Source organism: Aythya ferina, assembly GCF_964211825.1.
Source record: "Aythya ferina genome assembly, chromosome: 2".
NCBI lineage: Eukaryota > Metazoa > Chordata > Aves > Anseriformes > Anatidae > Aythya > Aythya ferina.
The window spans coordinates 24,634,318-24,651,516 of NC_140297.1; the positions used below are offsets into that span (position 1 = coordinate 24,634,318).

Here is a 17,199-nt window from a genome sequence, read left to right on the forward strand (position 1 = left end):
GCCTGGTGCATTAGGTCTGTCGATATTTTCAGGGCACCCAGCATGTTTTCACAGCAGTTCGATAATAAATCTTTTTGCCAGGCTGTCAATGAGGTACACACTGTCACTGGAAATGCTGCACATTTCTCCCAGCTCTGCTGAGTCTGGGACATTTACTTAATTACTGCCTTTACTTAAGGCAGTGGAACAAGATTTCCTCACAAGTATCAACATTAAGCCTCAGGAAATTCACTCTACTTACCAGTCATTATGGGATTACCTAGCATGCCAGCTCTTTTTCCTATAAATAATATGAAAGAAAAAAAAAAAAAAAAAAAAAAAAAAAAAAAAAGGCATGTCCCCCAGCATGATACAATGATTTGCAACTAATTCTCATTATGAAAGTAATTAAATTTGTAATGTATTTTGAGACTTGCTAAAATACGAATGACACAACTCCATTTTAGTACCCAAATATTTTATTAAAATAGTTAGGAAGCTATACCTTATTTGAACTTTGTAATTATGGTGCAAATTCTGGTACATGAAGCACTTCATCCCAGATACTGCTAGAATTTCTTGAATTTCTTCAAAGAACAAGGAATGCTTATCTGTCAGATGAGCAGTCCAAATACATTTGAAAAGAAAGCTAGTGTTTGTCCTGGTAAATTGGTAGTTTCCCTTTTTCTCAAAGCAAATAGACATTGTGTTATAGTTTTAAAATCCTCCACATTTTAAATGGGGTTTCATGAATAATAGTTGAGCATATAAAATACAGATAAAGGAAGAAAATAAGTAGCTTTTATATTTTTTATGTAATAAGAGAATCATATTCTGTATTTTTATGCAAATTTGGACAACTGTGACTTTGATTTTAAAGAAATATGTGTACTATAGTAACACATACTAATGGTATCCTAGGTTGCAATAGGCTGAGTACTGCCAGATCAAAGCAAGTGATCTTCCTCCTCTGTTCAGCACAGGAGAGGACACGCTTTGGAGTACTGTGTCCAGTTCTGGGCTCCCTGTATAAGAGACACGGCTTCTAAAGATAGTCCAACAAAGGGCCACAAAGATGAAAAAATGATTAGAGCACCTCTCCTACAAGGAAAGGCTGAGAACTGGAGCTGACCAGGCAGGAGAAGTGAAGGCTCAAGTGGAACTCACCAGTGTGTATAAAAGCCTGATGGCAGAGTGAAAGGAAGATGGAGCCAGGCTCTTTTCAGTGGTGCCCAGTGACAGGACAAGAGGCTATGAGAACAAAGAGAAACATGAGGTTATAGAATCTTAGAACCATAGAACCATAGAATGTTTGGGGTTGGAAGGGACCTTAAAGATCATCTAGTTCCACCCTCCCTCCCTAGGTGTGGGCAGGGAAACATTCTATTAGATTAGGTTGCTCAAAGCCCCAGCCAACCTAACCTTAAGCATTTCAAGGGACAGGGCCCAGATTCTCTGGGCAACCTGTTCCAGTGCCTCACTACCCTCATAGTAAAGAATTTCTTTCAAACGTCTAATGTAATCCTACCCTTTCTTAGTTTAAAACCATTACTCCTTGTCCCTGATAAAAAGTCTCTATCCATCTTTTTTACAAGCCCCCTCTAGTTATTGAAAGGCTGGCCACACTAAGGCCTCCACAGAGCCTGCCCTTCTCCAGGCTAAACAATACCACATCTCTCAGCCTCACTTCATAGGAGAGGCGTTCCTGTCTTCTAATCATTTAGGGGGCCCCAGGTTCCATCTGAACATCAGAAAGCTCTTCTTTAACATGCAGGTGACCAAACACTAGCACAGGTTTCCCAGAGAGGTGATGGAATCTCCATCCTTGGAGATACTCAGGAATCACCTGGACATGATCCTGGACAACCAGCTCTGGGTGGCCCTGATTGAGCAGGGGTGGGGGTGTTGAACCAGGTGACTTCCAGAGGTCCTTTCCAATCTCAGCCATTCTGTGATTCTGTAATAGCAGCTGTACATTATATCCAATACAAATAACTGATTTGTGGTAAATATTAATCTTTCATGCATATCTCAAATGTCAATTTGATGCTTTTGGGTCACTTAATTAATTAATTGTATTAGTTACAAGCTTACTTAAATTACCTTCCTTGGTATATTATGACTGCAGAATAAATTATTCATCTCACAAAACTTCTTAGCTAGAGTCTTATCTCTTTTTAGCTACGCTATTTGCATGAGAACAGGAGCCAAATGCAGAAGTATTTTTCTTAATTAATTATATGTTAAGGAATAGGCTCAAATATGCCTAAAAAAAAGATATGTGGAGCTTACAATATGTCAAACTATAAGCTGTACTACTCCAGGATTCAGAAAACAAAGACATGCATCTCCAGGAGGTATGTATTATTGTAATATGGCAAGAGGTCTGTGCTTGATAATTTTTGTATGAGTTATTTTACTCTCTTTTCAGCGGAGTAAAAATGTTTTTCTTGGAAACAAGAAAAGCACATTTGTGTGTTGGACTTGACTCTGTGTGACTGAAGCATGTTAGCAAGCTGACTTTACTGAATGGATCACATATCTGTGGGGAAGTTTCTCGTATCTGATGTCTTCTGTCACCTGTTATAATAAAAGTCAATAAAAAAAAAAATCACAGGATAAGTAGTGACTAAACCCAGACTTCTGTTGTGGCACTGGTTGCAATGCTTAATATAAATTTGTCCAACTTAACCGCTGATATGATTTTTAAATTATTTTTTTTTAATAACTGTTTCTCCATATATTGAAACTTTGGGCACCTCATTGCCCATGCATTTTCATAGGCTTTCATTTTCACATTTTCATTAAAAATATATATGAAGAAAAAAAAAAAAAAAAAAAAAAAAACAGAAATTTGGTCTGTTACATGAGACCTTTACTTTATGTATATTCATCAATTACCCTGTTTGATAATTTTTCATACAGCCATGCTTCTACAGTGATTCTCAAAACGAAAGAAAAAGCAAAGCAAAACAAAACAAAAACACCTCTTTAAATCCTAAGATGTTTTCTTTGCATGTCTGTCTCTTCTGTTTGTTAACCACCGAGCTTCACTATTTTGTTTGTAATGCCATTTTTTGTGCTCTGCTTTGAAGGAGAGAATAGTTGTCTTTTCCTAAGACAGTTCAAGGTAGTTCTAACAAATAACATACCTCAAACACCCCTGAGGAGACAGTGACCTAGTTCTTACAGAATGTTTATGTAACATGCAGACAGACAATAGGCCAAGTTCAACCTGAAATCTGAGCTGACTTGCACTTGATAACAGCAAATTAATTTTGTAATCCTCCCTCAGCAGTACCTACAGTGGGTCTCTGAAATCATGAACTTCCACACTCTACCTAAATCACCTGCCTGCGGCAGCCATGACAACAAAGCAGCCACAGCGCTATGGGGATAACAAAGCAGTTCCAATGCTATGGGAAACTGCAGCACAAATGATGCTCGGTGCAGCTGCAGAGGTAGGGGACAGAGCTGGCACAGCAGACTGTGGCAAAGGCAGAGGTAAGATAGTCATTAACTCAATCTCATGTTCTTTGTTCAAGCTTCCAGTGAGGTGGAGCCAAATCATTTTGGTTTGTAAGCACTGTGACAGGCAAGCACTGAGGCTCTGTCTCACTACCAGTAAAATCAGCCATAGAACTCTAATTACATTCAGTGAAAGCAGATGCATGTCCTGAGCAAATAAAACCTTTGGCAGGGTCATCTCTCAGAAGGAGGTGTCTCTTATTTTCACACCACTCAATCCATTTAATGTTCTCTATAATTGAAAGCATTATCCTGTCAGGTAAGTTTTGCACAGCAGATCTGGTGTCACAGCAGAGCTGTCGGGCTACGTTATCAGAGGCTGCATATCCACTACCAGGAGGATGACTCCTTTACCACATTATGACAACCAATTGTAGGCATTTATAAGTAGCGATTTGTAGCTAGATGTAAAAATGTAAAGATATGTAAAGTGACATGGTTATTGTGGTGGTGCTAGGAAAACATTTGACTGATATTTTTACAAGCTAGTTTGGGGAATCTAACATGTTTCAGGTAGACCTGTTTATTTTTCGTTGAATGAAACAAAGATTTGGGCAGTCTCATTATTAAGTGGAAATTGCCGATAATTTTGATGCTTGAAAATACACAATATCTGAGCTTCTTAATTGTTGTTAGAGGTTGCATTATCCATTTAGGTGTGTGACATTTTGTAATTTTTACATCCTATTTACACGTGATCTATTAGCAGCACATGCTAATCTGATAGCCCTCTCTGATTTTGGCTTCAAGGGACAATGACAAAATTGGAATTTCCTAACTAGAGCTGTATGATTTTTATCAGACATATCTGTAGGCTTCATCTTTTGGCTTTGCAGTCCACTGATGTACTCCTGTGATCGTCACCAGGCATATCTTCACAGAACAGTGAATAAAACAAACAGAATGGGCAGGCAGGAGGAAGAGTTTCATTGTTACAGGAATATGCTACAGGTGAATGACTTTTGCCATTGTTTACAGAGCAACACAATGAAAAATTAGGTCGCATTTTCAAAGTTAGTTCAGAGAGGTTTTTTTCCTATAATCAATATATTTTTATATAAAAATAAGCGTGGGCCAAAATACCAGTCATTCCTATTTTGGAGAATATCTGATCTATATTTTTACTTCATTACTCTGGTTCACTTCACAAATGCTAATGTTAAAAGCAGTTTACAAGGTTAGCTTGTGTAAATTTCGTGAGTGTTAGAAAGTCAATCAGTATTTTAAAGCACTTATTAGAAAGTTGTTCATTCCAGAATTGCTAGCCTAGCATTAAGAATAAAATAGGAATTTTAACACAGCTGAAATAAGCATGTTTTGTTGTTGTTGTTTTGTGTTTTGTTGTTGTTTGTTTGTTTGTTTGTTTGTCCTGAAAGAGAAAAAGAGAAAAAACAGTTGTTTTAATGCTGAGAGAATCTGGAAATATTATTCCCTGGGATAATTTATCCAGTAGTAATTTCCACAGTACTCTATTATAGCTAGTCAGTTTTCATTTCATGCCTTTCATTGTCATGAATTAAGCATTTAGCTAAAATCCATTAGAATTACATGGATATAAGCCTGTGAGAGGAAAATTAGGCCCATCAATCCTTAGCACTAACTCAAGAACCCATTTAATTATGGGATTTGGGGAGTTTGTAATTATCTTATAAATGGCATGTTTACTGATTAAGAAATTAGTATCATAGTGTCATGCGTGTGTGAAATTTCATTGACACCTAACAGGTAGTTCTGTGATGGTGGCCTCGATCTCCCAAGAGGAATGTCATTTGTATCAAAAAGCGAATCTTATTTTCCCTCAGGGGTCTCTGGGCCTTTGGAATTGCTGGGGAAAAAAAAAAAAATACATTTGTAGGGACTTTGCACAAAGTGCTTTATTTTACTAACCTTAGAACACATTTTTAAGGGAAGAACTCAAATTTGTATTTCTGAGAAAACGTTTCCTCTTTAATTAATTCTTAATTTCATTTTCATGTGCTGTTTTTTGTTCTATAACATGCTTTTCCCGTAGTGAAACAGCAGTCTGAGAACTTTTAACTGAAACGCACGCTTATTTCAAATATGGAACAAAGTATAGTGCAGACATTTGTAATTCCCTGCCATGGCTGGTGTTTTCCTTTTTTGACATTAACGGTATTCATTCCCTTTTCAACTGCAGGTTGGGGACATCATTTTTTAGATGCACCAATGTACAATACATGTACTGATCTGTTAACAGATTATTTCACTGTTTTGTTTTTTGTTTTTGTTTTTGTTTTTTTTTGTTTGTTTGTTTTTTGTTTTTTGTTTTTTGTTTTTCTGTGAAATGCTCTACCTTTTAGGAGGGGAATCCTTAAACATTTCTGATTGTAGGTTTAGTTTACTTGGACAGTAACATGGGCACAGAAGTTTGCTGCTAGGAGCCCTAATATTTTTTCACCTTGGTAGCACTTGGTAACATTGTGCAAATATTGTTTTCTTCTGTCATTTTTTGGAGTGCATCTGGTCTGCTGGAAAGCTCAAGTAAAGAAAGAATGTGTGCTAACTGAGCACATACACTTTACTTTTAAATATATATATATATATTCAGTGGAAAATGTGAACTGTGTTAAAAAGATCAGCAGGGCTGGGATCTAAATGCATTGAGAAAGATTTTGGATTTTGCATTTATTAAAGCAGACTGGTTCCAAATGCAGAATAAAGCACGTGTTTGTTCACATGCAGCTGCTAGACACCAACCAAAAAAGGCTTGACAGGAATGTGTAAACCGGTGCCATTCATTACCCCACCAGAAATGGCATCGACTTCGCGGGTAACTGAAAGAAAAAGCACATCGTGAACACCCAGGGCAAATTCGCTATTAGCCAGGCCAGTCACACATTCAGTAGACAATAACCTGTAATAATTAAGTAACACAAAGAATATTGCTTTGCATCTAAGGATGAGGTAGAGAATTTGTATTTGCATTTAATTGCTGCGTGCCAAATTCCCCATGGTGATTTTCACACAACTACTGCCACTTCGCCGACACGACGAGAGCGTGTTAATTTAAACGGGGGACTACACATCCTTTGTTGGCATCCCCACACAATGTGACACACGCCCAGAAAGCTTGTGCTTGCTTCTCCAGGGTCTAGATCCACGCTGGAGGAGGCAGGAGCCAGGTGTAGGCTCAACACTTAAAGCAACCAAAACGAGCATCGCAGCCACGGGGGGCGGGTCTGGGCGGCAGCGGAGGGCAGCAGACCCGCAAAACTCGGAGATTGTTAGCTCAGGCTTTCGTTATTAAAGACTTTCGTGTTTGGGTGTTCTGAGGTGCGAGACGAGGAAGCCCCCCGCCTGTCCCCCGAGGAGGAGGAGGGGCTGTGCGGGGCAGAGGAGGCTGCCAGGGGGCCGCAACCCTGCAGGGCAGGGCAGGAGGAGGGATGGCGGCGGGAGGAGGAGCGGGCGATCCCCACGTCACTTTCCCCGGCCGCGTGTTTACGTGGAGATGAAGATGGCGGCGCCGGGGGCCCCTGCGCGGCCGCTGCCGTCGCCGTGAGGCGGGTTGGGGACGGGACGGGACGGGAGGGCGCAGGCAGGCTGCGTGCCCCGGCTGAGGGCGGAGCGGGCCCGCCTCCCGCCGCCGGTAACGCGCCGCTGTCCCCGCACGGGCGCCATGGAGGACGAGGAGCGACTGAAGAAGCTGGAGGCTGGGAAAGCCAAGGTGGGGGGCGGCTGCGGCGGGGCGGGGACGGGCACCCAAGGAGGGGATGGGGACGGGGGTTGCGGCGGGGGACCCGGCTCGGCTCGACTTGGCTCGGCTCGGCTCTGCGGGGACCAGCGGCGAACAAAGCCTCGGGGGCGGGGTGCGCTTTGTGCTGCCCCGGGTCCCCCTCCCTCCTTCCTTCCCTCCCTCCCTCCGTGCCGGCCGGCGGCCGGGGACGGCCACGTCGCGGGGAGCGCTACAGGTGGCGGCGGAGCCCGGCTCCTCGCCGCCTCGCCCCCGAGCCTTTTAAGCCGAGGAGACTCCCTGCGAGCCTTCCCGGGGGGTTGCAGAGCCGGCAGCTGCGTCTCAGTGTGCTGCTAATGCCTCTTAGGATGGGGGGATTACGGGCTGCCAGGGCTGCGGTGAGGGGCACCCAGTGGTTGTTGAGTTATGAGGGGTGTAACTCAACCCCTCATGAGGGGTTATGTTATGAGGGGTATAACTCAACAACCACTGTCACTGCACGGTGGCTGTCGGGGTCCCAGGCCAGCCCACAGCCTCGCACCAACTCCGCTTGGTTTGGCTTGGGTTTGGTTTGGTTTGGCTCCACAGGTGCTGCCTCACGGGCAGCACACGGGGCCACCCCACAGCGTAAGAACCTCCTCTTGCCTTTCAGAGAGAGCCTTGGTGTGGTCAGGGAGATGAGGTAATTAACAGCACCCGTGGTAAGGTGAGGTTAGAGGGAGCCTTTTGATGCCAGCTATTGTCTGGTTCCTTCCAGCAGCCACTGCTCAGTGGCAGGGTTCGCAGCGCTGTAAGCCTGTAATCCAGGCTGAGGAGACACACAGCTTGGAAGCGGTCATCAGTGGTAAAAGCAGCGAAAAGGCAAGCTGTGAAATAAAAGTGTGAAATACCATAATCGTCGTGCCTATACAGTCCATCAAAAAGAACGTAGTTGGGCAGGGAAATGTTATGTCGTGTTACACAAAAACTTTGTAACTCTGGTGTGTCTGTTTCTTTTGAGACACTGTTCAAAACGTACAGCAGCAAACTCTTGTAGATGGTTTATATAGGGCATTCTTATACGCTTAGAGCAAGAACGGTGTTTATGCATCCTCAGAACCATGCAATCACAGAATGATTTGGGAGGCACCTCGAGCATCATCTAATTCCAACCCCCCAGCCATGGGCAGGGAACGTACAGCAGCGCTACCAAAAGGTACCAGGACAGATCAGCGGTGCTGGCAGCCTTGTGTTCAGCTGCACCCAGGTTGACAAATTAATTCTGCTGCAGAATACTTGAAAGTAGTTCACAAAGAAAATGGATGGAGTAAATTTGCTAATACTACAAACCACAGTGAATAATTTATCAAGAGAACTTACATTTTTCTGTTCCTGTTGGCTTGGTATGAGCACAGAAAACTAGTGGCAATTTCTGAAAAGTGAACCAGAAGTTGGGGCTCAAGAAGGAAGCTGTTGCATTCCTGCTAGCTTTCAGAAAAGACGTGTGCATGTTTTACTTACTGTTAGTAGGAATACCGTCATTGCTGTTGCCCTTCTTCTAGCCTTTTCTGACTGAAATGTGTGGATGTTCTTATAAATACATCCCTGAAGACTTTCATGTTCTGTGCTTTTAAACTTCCCTTGTGGTTGAAGTCATTGTAACTCTTTAAAGCTATATGTGCTTTACATGACAAGCACTGTTAGTATTTCAGATTTTTCACTGGCATTCTCTATACCCTTCACACTCTTTCTTTCTCTTTTTTTCCCCCACATGAATAGTGTAATTAAATGTGTTGTACTGTGGAGACTAGGTCTCAGTCTTCCAGTGACAAGTGTCACTACTAAAGGCAGAAAAGAAGAAATTGTGTTAGCAGAGAATGGAAGTAGGAGTTGCTCCTGCAGCTGCCTTTCTCTTTTTCAAGGATACAAGCACATTCACAGTAGCATGATCAGTATGCCTCCCAAAATTGCTTGGCTCCATTGAATATTTTCTGCAAACCACAGCAACAAGCGTCCAAAAAACTTTAGAGCCTAACCACTGAATGTTGTTTAAATAGCTGGAAAAAATAATAAAATGTGTTGTTGCTGTGCTAAAAGCACAGGCATTGCTATACTTCAGATACCTTGATGCTTCTTCCATGATAGTATAAACTTTAAATGTAAATAAGACACTGCATAAACTGTGGAATGAATGTTGTTAATAGGCAGGCCAGTAAAAGAGCCTAGTAGGTATGATGGAGGTGGTAGGTGCACTGCTAACAGTGAAGTTATTATTCTAAAAAGGTACTTGGATTCTTAGGCCTTTTTCCTCTAAACGTAGTGCCAGGTCTCACTACATGTGTTTTAAGCAATATGAGCTTCCAGTAAAGCAATCATGCGGTTATTTTCTGATTATAGTGTTGGGTAGTAGCTGTGAAGTTTGGTTGTGTGAGCTTTGTTTTTCCTGATGTCTTCTTAAGATGCTGTCTCCCTACACAGATCTACAAAGAAGCGTATTACAAATACGTTTTCTGCAATGGCAGTTTCTTTTCAGACCTCTTGTAGTATTTTTGGAAATAAGAAGCTGCATTGTGAATCTCACCTTGACCGAATGGTGCTAAATGTACTCCAGGCTGGCAGAATGGGGCTCAACTTCCCCAGTACATCATCTGGAAAATGGAATAAGCTCTTGATAGGCTCACCAACATCCGTGTGTACCTTCTGACTTTTTGAGACTATGCCAGTCCTTTGTTATGAAACGGTTGCAGCATGCATTGCTGTTCTGTCTGTTACAAACCCACAAAAGCAAAGGAGACATGGAGTCAAACCTAGCAAATTACATGCTCCCTTTTCCAGAGCTGTAGTCATCCATTGTCCTTTGCCACAAGATAAACGCACTGGATATTAACCCAGCCTCAATAAATGTCTGTTTCCCTCGCCCATTAAAATGGTCTCTCTGTGGATTTCTTTGTCTTGGATGCTGAACTGATTATGTTGGAGCAATAAAAGTATTTGCCTGATTCCAGGAAAGGTGTTTGTCAGACCGGCTGGTTGAGGGAAACAGGGCTGACTGTGAGAGAAGGTGGAAGAGTGAAGATGTGCCAGCCATAGAAATACAGATGCACTCTGTCAAGCTGATCTGTGCCCCAAAACACAGTGAACTTAAAAATCAGATACCTTATGTGCCTTGCTTTAGAGATTATGGGATATTGTCGATGGCCTCAAATAGTGTATGTGCACCTGATTTTGCAAAAGACAAGAGAGGATGGTGGTTGAAGATCTTGGTGTAGTATTTATGTGTGCATGCCTGTGTGTGTATCAGTTTGCTTGGAAATCTCATGTAACATTGAAGAGGATACTGCTTGTGGGAGCTGAGTTTGTTAATTTTATGTACTTATTTAGCAGCTTAGTATCTCATTTCTTATCAGGATGTTGCACTGTTTTGATCAACTTCCAGATCAACAAGCTAGCTTTGGAATGAACATGTCAGGGTCTCAGATTCCCTTGTGAGAAAGTAGCTATTTTGGCAATCTTTTGGTTTTAATATTATGATTTTATTTTATATTTAATATATAATTATATATGAAGGCAGACTTTCTTGCAATTTGACAGAAGCATTCTCACCACATACTTCTGCAGCGCAATGAAACACCCAGCAATTACAACTGGTGAAACTAAGATGTGAAGCTATCAACAGCAAGTTTTGAAGAAGGGTCCATTTTACAATACTGAAGGGGGAGTAGAAAGAACACGCTCCCTAGCTGTATGCTTTTTCAGGGTGAGGGAAAGACACTCATTTACTTTGTAAATTCTCTGAATTTCAGGTTGGTCTAGAATTTCACTTCTAATGTTAGAAATGCATTATTTAATGCCCTGATTTTCAAGAGTTCTCTATGTCTCTAATACATTCTTGCTGCGGTGTTTGAATAAACCATGCAATTGTTGAAGAACCCCAAGAAATAAGGAACTGTCTGGTGCAGTTCAATATTTGAGCACAGAAAAAGCGGTGTGACTGCTTTTGATCTATGCCAGTGAATCACTGAGCAGACGGAACGGTGAAGTTTGTTTGGGAAGTGCTGATGGCACTCAGTGGACAAGTAATACAGGTTGTGTAACTAATTTGAGAAGTTATCTTCACAAATTGAATAGTAAAAGGAAATAATTGCATATTTTGTCTTCTGGTCATGCATGTGAATATTTCAGGTGGCTGAAGATGAAAACAATGTGCATAATTAAAACAGCGTTGTGTAAGTGTCTGAAAATGTTTGCTGTTTGCTTTCTTATACGTTACTCTCTTGAGGGCAAAAAAAAAAAAAAAAGATTTTACATCCTCATCTCTGAGCTCTTCAGACTGAGAAATTTGGGGTTTCTCATCAGTTCATCAGTTTTTCTTTCCTTTTTTTCATTTTTATTAAGACTTAAGCAAAACATGGAATGATTACACACCATAGTGATTAAAGGTCTAATTTCAAACCTCCAGAAGAATTAACATACAGATTGTGTTTGTAAAACAGCCCTTTACAATTCCCTGTCATTTACTGGAGGAGGAAAAAAGGCAGTGTTTTACTGGTTACCATGAGCTTTTCATCATGGAAGACAAATTAAATACATTTAAACCTTACATTTCATTAAAGAGCTGGCCTACTAACTTTCTGCCTTTTGCTTTCAGGTGCAAACTATTCATTTTGTTTATGGTCTGTCTGCTTCTAATAACTTCCAATAACCAAAAGCAATTAAGCAGAATCCTGGAAGGAAGGATTTCCTTTTCAGTCCATGCTTCCTTCCTTAACTTTTCTCTTAAAATAAGAAATCATATTCAACCATATCATAAGGTGCTAATTTCACCATAAAAATTTGCATTACTCTCCCTTTTTATAAACTATGGAGGAGAGCAGCTTTATGGGCTGAACGGGAATGATGCAGGGCTAGATCTGTATGTGGAGGCGCTGTGTACTAATTAGTGGACGAGAGGGGAAGAAACCGTAGGAGAACCTAGGCTAACTCTGGAGCCACCTGGAGAGCTGTGGGTGAGCTTTGGCTCAACAGATGTGGGTGGATCTGTAAAGAAGCAGGAGGGTGCAGTAAGGCTATGGAAAAGTTCTGTAACAATGATAAGAGCTTTAAGATGCTTTAGTTGGGGGCAACCTTCTTCTTACACATGAAGGTCCTCACAAACCTATCAGGATCCTGCCGAATTCGTAGGCATTCCTCTTTTATGTTGCGAAGATAATTGTCCTCCTAGGGCCTTCTGAATTTGCACTTCCTCGTTCCTCTTAATCTTTTATTTCAATCTGCTTCTCACCTCTGCATCTCTGTCAACTCTAAATGCAAATAGTAGGAGGTGGTATAGCAGGAGAATTGCCTCTGTGTGTTTTGATTATGAACATGAGTAAGCCTAAGGACCGATTTTTGCGCCACAGAGAACCACAGATACAAGGACTGAATGTCACCTGGAGAGAAAAATGTCTTGTTTTAAAGCTCTTGAGTAAAAGCAGAGAGGGCAGAAATTGCCAAGAGGTGAGAGAGGGAGGAACAAAAACCAAGGTGTTTCTTTGCTGTGCGTGACTTCATTTTTTTTGTTTGACACAGTGGATGATATCTCTGCATTTTATCATGGGAAAGATTTGTATACATCTGAAATGTAAATGCATTTTGGATAATTTATTGCTGCTGGGATGATGAATAAGCTTGAAGGAGGTATCAAGCTGAAAGGTAATCTGTGAAACAGTCTTCAAGATGTGAATTGTACTTCTACTGGCAGAAGAAAAATGGTATGACTAGGTTTTTTAATAGAACTGAATTGTTCGCTTTGGTTTCTGGAGAGCGTGGAAGATAGCTTCCTGACGCAGCTGGTTAGTGAGCCTACCAGGGGAGGTGCCCCGCTAGACCTTCTCTTCACAAACAGAGAAGGACTGGTGGAGGACGTGATCGTCGGGAGCTGTCTAGGGCAGAGTGACCACGCAATGGTGGAGTTCACTATTCTTGGCGAGGCCAGGAAGGGGACCAGTAAAACCGCTGTATTGGACTTTCGGAGGGCTGACTTTGAGCTGCTCAGGACACTGGTTGGTGGAGTCCCTTGGGAGGCGGTTCTGAAGGGCAGAGGGGTCCAGGAAGGCTGGGCGCTCTTCAAGAGGGAAGTCTTAATGGCGCAGGAACGGTCTGTTCCCACGTGCCCAAAGACGAGCTGGCGGGGAAGAAGACCGGCCTGGCTCAACAGAGAATTGTGGCTTGATCTTAGGAGGAAAAAGAGGGTTTATAAGCTTTGGAAAAGTGGGCAGGCCACTAAGGAGGACTTTAAAGAAGTAGCGAGGCTGTGCAGGGACAAAATTAGGAAGGCCAAAGCTCATCTGGAGCTCAATCTGGCTACTGCCGTTAAAGATAACAAAAAACGTTTCTATAAATACATCAACACAAAAAGGAGGACTAAGGAGAATCTCCATCCTTTACTGGATGCGGGGGGAAACTTAGTTACAAGAGATGAGGAAAAGGCGGAGGTGCTCAATGCCTTCTTTGCCTCAGTCTTTAGCGGCAATACCGGATGTTCTCTGGATACCCAGTACCCTGAGCTGGTGGAAGGGGATGGGGAGCAGGATGTGGCCCTCATTATCCATGAAGAACTGGTTGGTGACCTACTACGGCACTTGGATGTGCACAAGTCGATGGGGCCAGATGGGATCCACCCAAGGGTACTGAGGGAACTGGCAGAGGAGCTGGCCAAGCCGCTGTCCATCATTTATCAACAGTCCTGGCTATCGGGGGAGGTCCCAATCGACTGGCGGCTAGCAAACGTGACGCCCATCTACAAGAAGGGCCGGAGGGCAGACCCAGGAAACTACAGGCCTGTCAGTTTGACCTCAGTGCCAGGAAAGCTCATGGAGCAGATCCTCCTGAGAGTCATCATGCAGCACTTGAAGGGGAAGCAGGCGATCAGGCCCAGTCAGCATGGCTTTATGAAAGGCAGGTCATGCCTGACGAACCTGATCTCCTTCTATGACAGAGTGACGCGCTGGGTGGATGAGGGAAAGGCTGCGGATGTGGTCTACCTTGACTTCAGCAAGGCTTTTGACACCGTCTCCCACAGCATTCTCCTCAAGAAACTGGCTGCTCTTGGCTTGGACTGGCGCACGCTTCGTTGGGTTAGAAACTGGCTGGATAGCTGGGCCCAAAGAGTCGTGGTGAATGGAGCCAAGTCCAGTTGGAGGCCAGTCACTAGTGGCGTCCCCCAGGGCTCGGTGCTGGGGCCGGTCCTCTTTAATATCTTCATCGATGATCTGGACGAGGGCATCGAGTGCACCCTCAGTAAGTTCGCAGATGACACCAAGTTAGGTGCGTGTGTCGATCTGCTTGAGGGTAGGAAAGCTCTGCAGGAGGATCTGGATAGGCTGCACCGATGGGCTGAGGTCAACTGCATGAAGTTTAACAAGGCCAAGTGCCGGGTCCTGCACCTGGGGCGCAATAACCCCAAGCAGAGCTACAGACTGGGAGAGGAATGGTTGGAAAGCTGCCAGGCAGAGAAGGACCTGGGAGTGATGGTTGATAGTCGGCTGAATATGAGCCAGCAGTGTGCTCAGGTGGCCAAGAAGGCCAACGGCATCCTGGCTTGTATTAGGAACAGCGTGACCAGCAGGGCTAGGGAGGTGATCGTCCCCCTGTACTCAGCTCTGGTGAGGCCGCACCTCGAGTGCTGTGTTCAGTTTTGGGCCCCTCGCTACAAGAAGGACATCGAGGTGCTTGAGCGGGTGCAGAGAAGGGCGACGAAGCTGGTGAGGGGCCTGGAGAACAAGTCCTACGAGGAGCGGCTGAGGGAGCTGGGCTTGTTCAGCCTGGAGAAGAGGAGGCTCAGGGGTGACCTTATTGCTCTTTACAGATACCTTAAAGGAGGCTGTAGCGAGGTGGGGGTTGGCCTGTTCTCCCACGTGCCTGGTGACAGGATGAGGGGGAATGGGCTTAAGTTGAGCCAGGGGAGTTTTAGGTTAGATGTTAGGAAGAACTTCTTTACAGAAAGGGTTGTGAGGCATTGGAACAGGCTGCCCAGGGAAGTGGTGGAGTCACCATCCCTGGAAGTCTTCAAGAGACGCTTAGATGTAGAGCTTAGGGATATGGTTTAGTGGAGGGCTGTTAGCGTTAGGTTGGAGGTTGGACTCGATGACCTTGAGGTCTCTTCCAACCTAGAAAATTCTGTGATTCTGTAATTCTGTGATTCTGTGATAATAGAGCTACCTGCTCTGCAGTCTTTTTTCACCTTATTTCCTTTCTTTTAAGAAGAAAAAGTAAGTTTAATATTTCTCCACTGTGTTCAAATTTCTTCTGGACTTTATTGGGTCCTCATAAAAATAGGACTTGAATTGAAATCTTGGACTAGAGCTCCTTTTTTTTTTTCAGTTGGCGTTAGTAGGATTCTTCCTTTTTCTAGGCATGTTCTCAATTTTTCTTTTATTTTCTAAGTTTGAGCCCCATTTCACTAACTCCAGAGATCTATACTAGCTTTTGATACAGGGCTTGGTTGGTTGTTTTAAATATTATTGTTGCTATACCCTTTTATTCGGAGCTCTAAACTAGCTGTCTCCTTGTAGTAGTGATGCAAGGTAGAGTGAATTTGAAGTATCACTTACTTGTTCACATCCTCAGAACAAAGCAGCTCTCCAAAATAACCTTTGTTCTATACCTAGTTTAGAGAAAAATGGTCATTAATTCAAGAAGCCCAGTGAATTTTTCAAAAACTGAGAAATAAGACAGCACAGTATTGTTAGAAGCACTATGAAACAAGAAATTACGTTGTAAAAAGGCAATTTCAAGTATTTTCTTGTTTCTTCATGTGTAAAGAGAAGGAATTAGAGGGGAAAAAAAAAAGCACAAACTTGCTCTTCTAATCAAGGCTTTCTTCAGTTTGGTACTAATCTCTCCCTTGTTGTTATGGTCTGCTTTCCAACTGCTTATTTTCTTAGTAGGGGTGTTGCAAAAGCAAAACAGGGGTGACTGCAACATTTGTTTCCCTTGGTAGAGCAGTGTCTAGACAAGTTTGTTTGTTTATACTGGTTTGGAAATAAGCACGATCATCATGACCACAAATTCTTTCTAAAGTGCTTTCTATAAAGCACATCTGATATTTCAAGGGAAGTAAGGCCTTTTGACATATGTAGATTTTACCAAAAACCCCTATGTGGTGGTTTTTTTGTTTTTCCCACCAACAGGAAATGCCCTAACAGGTAGGTGCTTTTAAATATTCATTTACAGAGATATTAACTGTGGATTAACAAATGGTTACTCTCACGCCTTACTGTTTATAATAGTGAAAAATCTGATAAAAATGAGGACAAAAGAATAGAGGCTTCTGAAGTAGGTCCAACTTTGTTAATTTGCCTTATTTACAATATAAGGTTGTGTACTAGCAACGTAATCTCTGGGAATCCTACTTTATGAGCTGAAAGGGCTGTCTTAAATCTCTGCCCCATAGCTAGAGATTTCAATGTACTTCTTATGTATTTGGTTTCGAAATCATTTAGTTACTAGTACCAGTTGATGTGATGCTTCAAATTTGGAAAGACATGGGATCACAGTTCTGTAAAACCCATCTGATAATTGCAGTCTTTTGCTATTGAAACAAAGCAAAGAGATCTTAAAATCTATCATGATGAAGTGCTTGCATGTTGACTGCAAAGTGCTGGCACGTCGTATTGTGTTGATGGCTCTTGTTTTCCCGTTTCTTAAAAGAATTTTTAATCTGCATTTTCCACTTTTTTTTTTTTTTTTTTGAGAGGCCAGCATGTGATGTTGTAAACTTTTTCCTACAGCCAGTAGAAAAAGGAAAGAGGTATGCATAAAAATGTCTTCTTAAAATTACTGGTTTCTTAGAAGTATGCAGTCAGCCTTTCTGTTTTCCATTCTTGCATGAAGAGACCACCAGAAGCTTGCAGGTAGAACACATTCAGTAGTTGTCAGCCAGGCAGAAGAGCATGAGAGTCTGGAAACCAAGCACCAAGCCCGGGAACATGATGGGAAGCGAGCAAGCCACAATTGTAATAACCCGAAGATGTTGCATCATC

General features: G+C 42.6%; 1 protein-coding gene across 5 annotated transcripts in view; it reads left to right on the top strand.

Moving 5' to 3' along the window:
* The first annotated feature begins 7,009 nt into the window (after nt 1-7,009).
* Nucleotides 7,010-17,199, top strand: part of AKAP9 (A-kinase anchoring protein 9) — a 114,067-nt gene continuing 103,877 nt past the window's right edge. For 4 of the 5 annotated variants that reach the window (XM_084511966.1, XM_084511967.1, XM_084511968.1 and 1 more), the window contains exon 1: nt 7,011-7,192. In XM_084511966.1, the coding sequence (XP_084368092.1) occupies nt 7,145-7,192 (48 nt within the window). In that variant the 5' untranslated portion in view covers nt 7,011-7,144. Of the gene's footprint in view, nt 7,193-17,199 lie in introns of all 5 variants that reach the window. The other variant, XM_084511969.1, reaches the window with a different exon arrangement.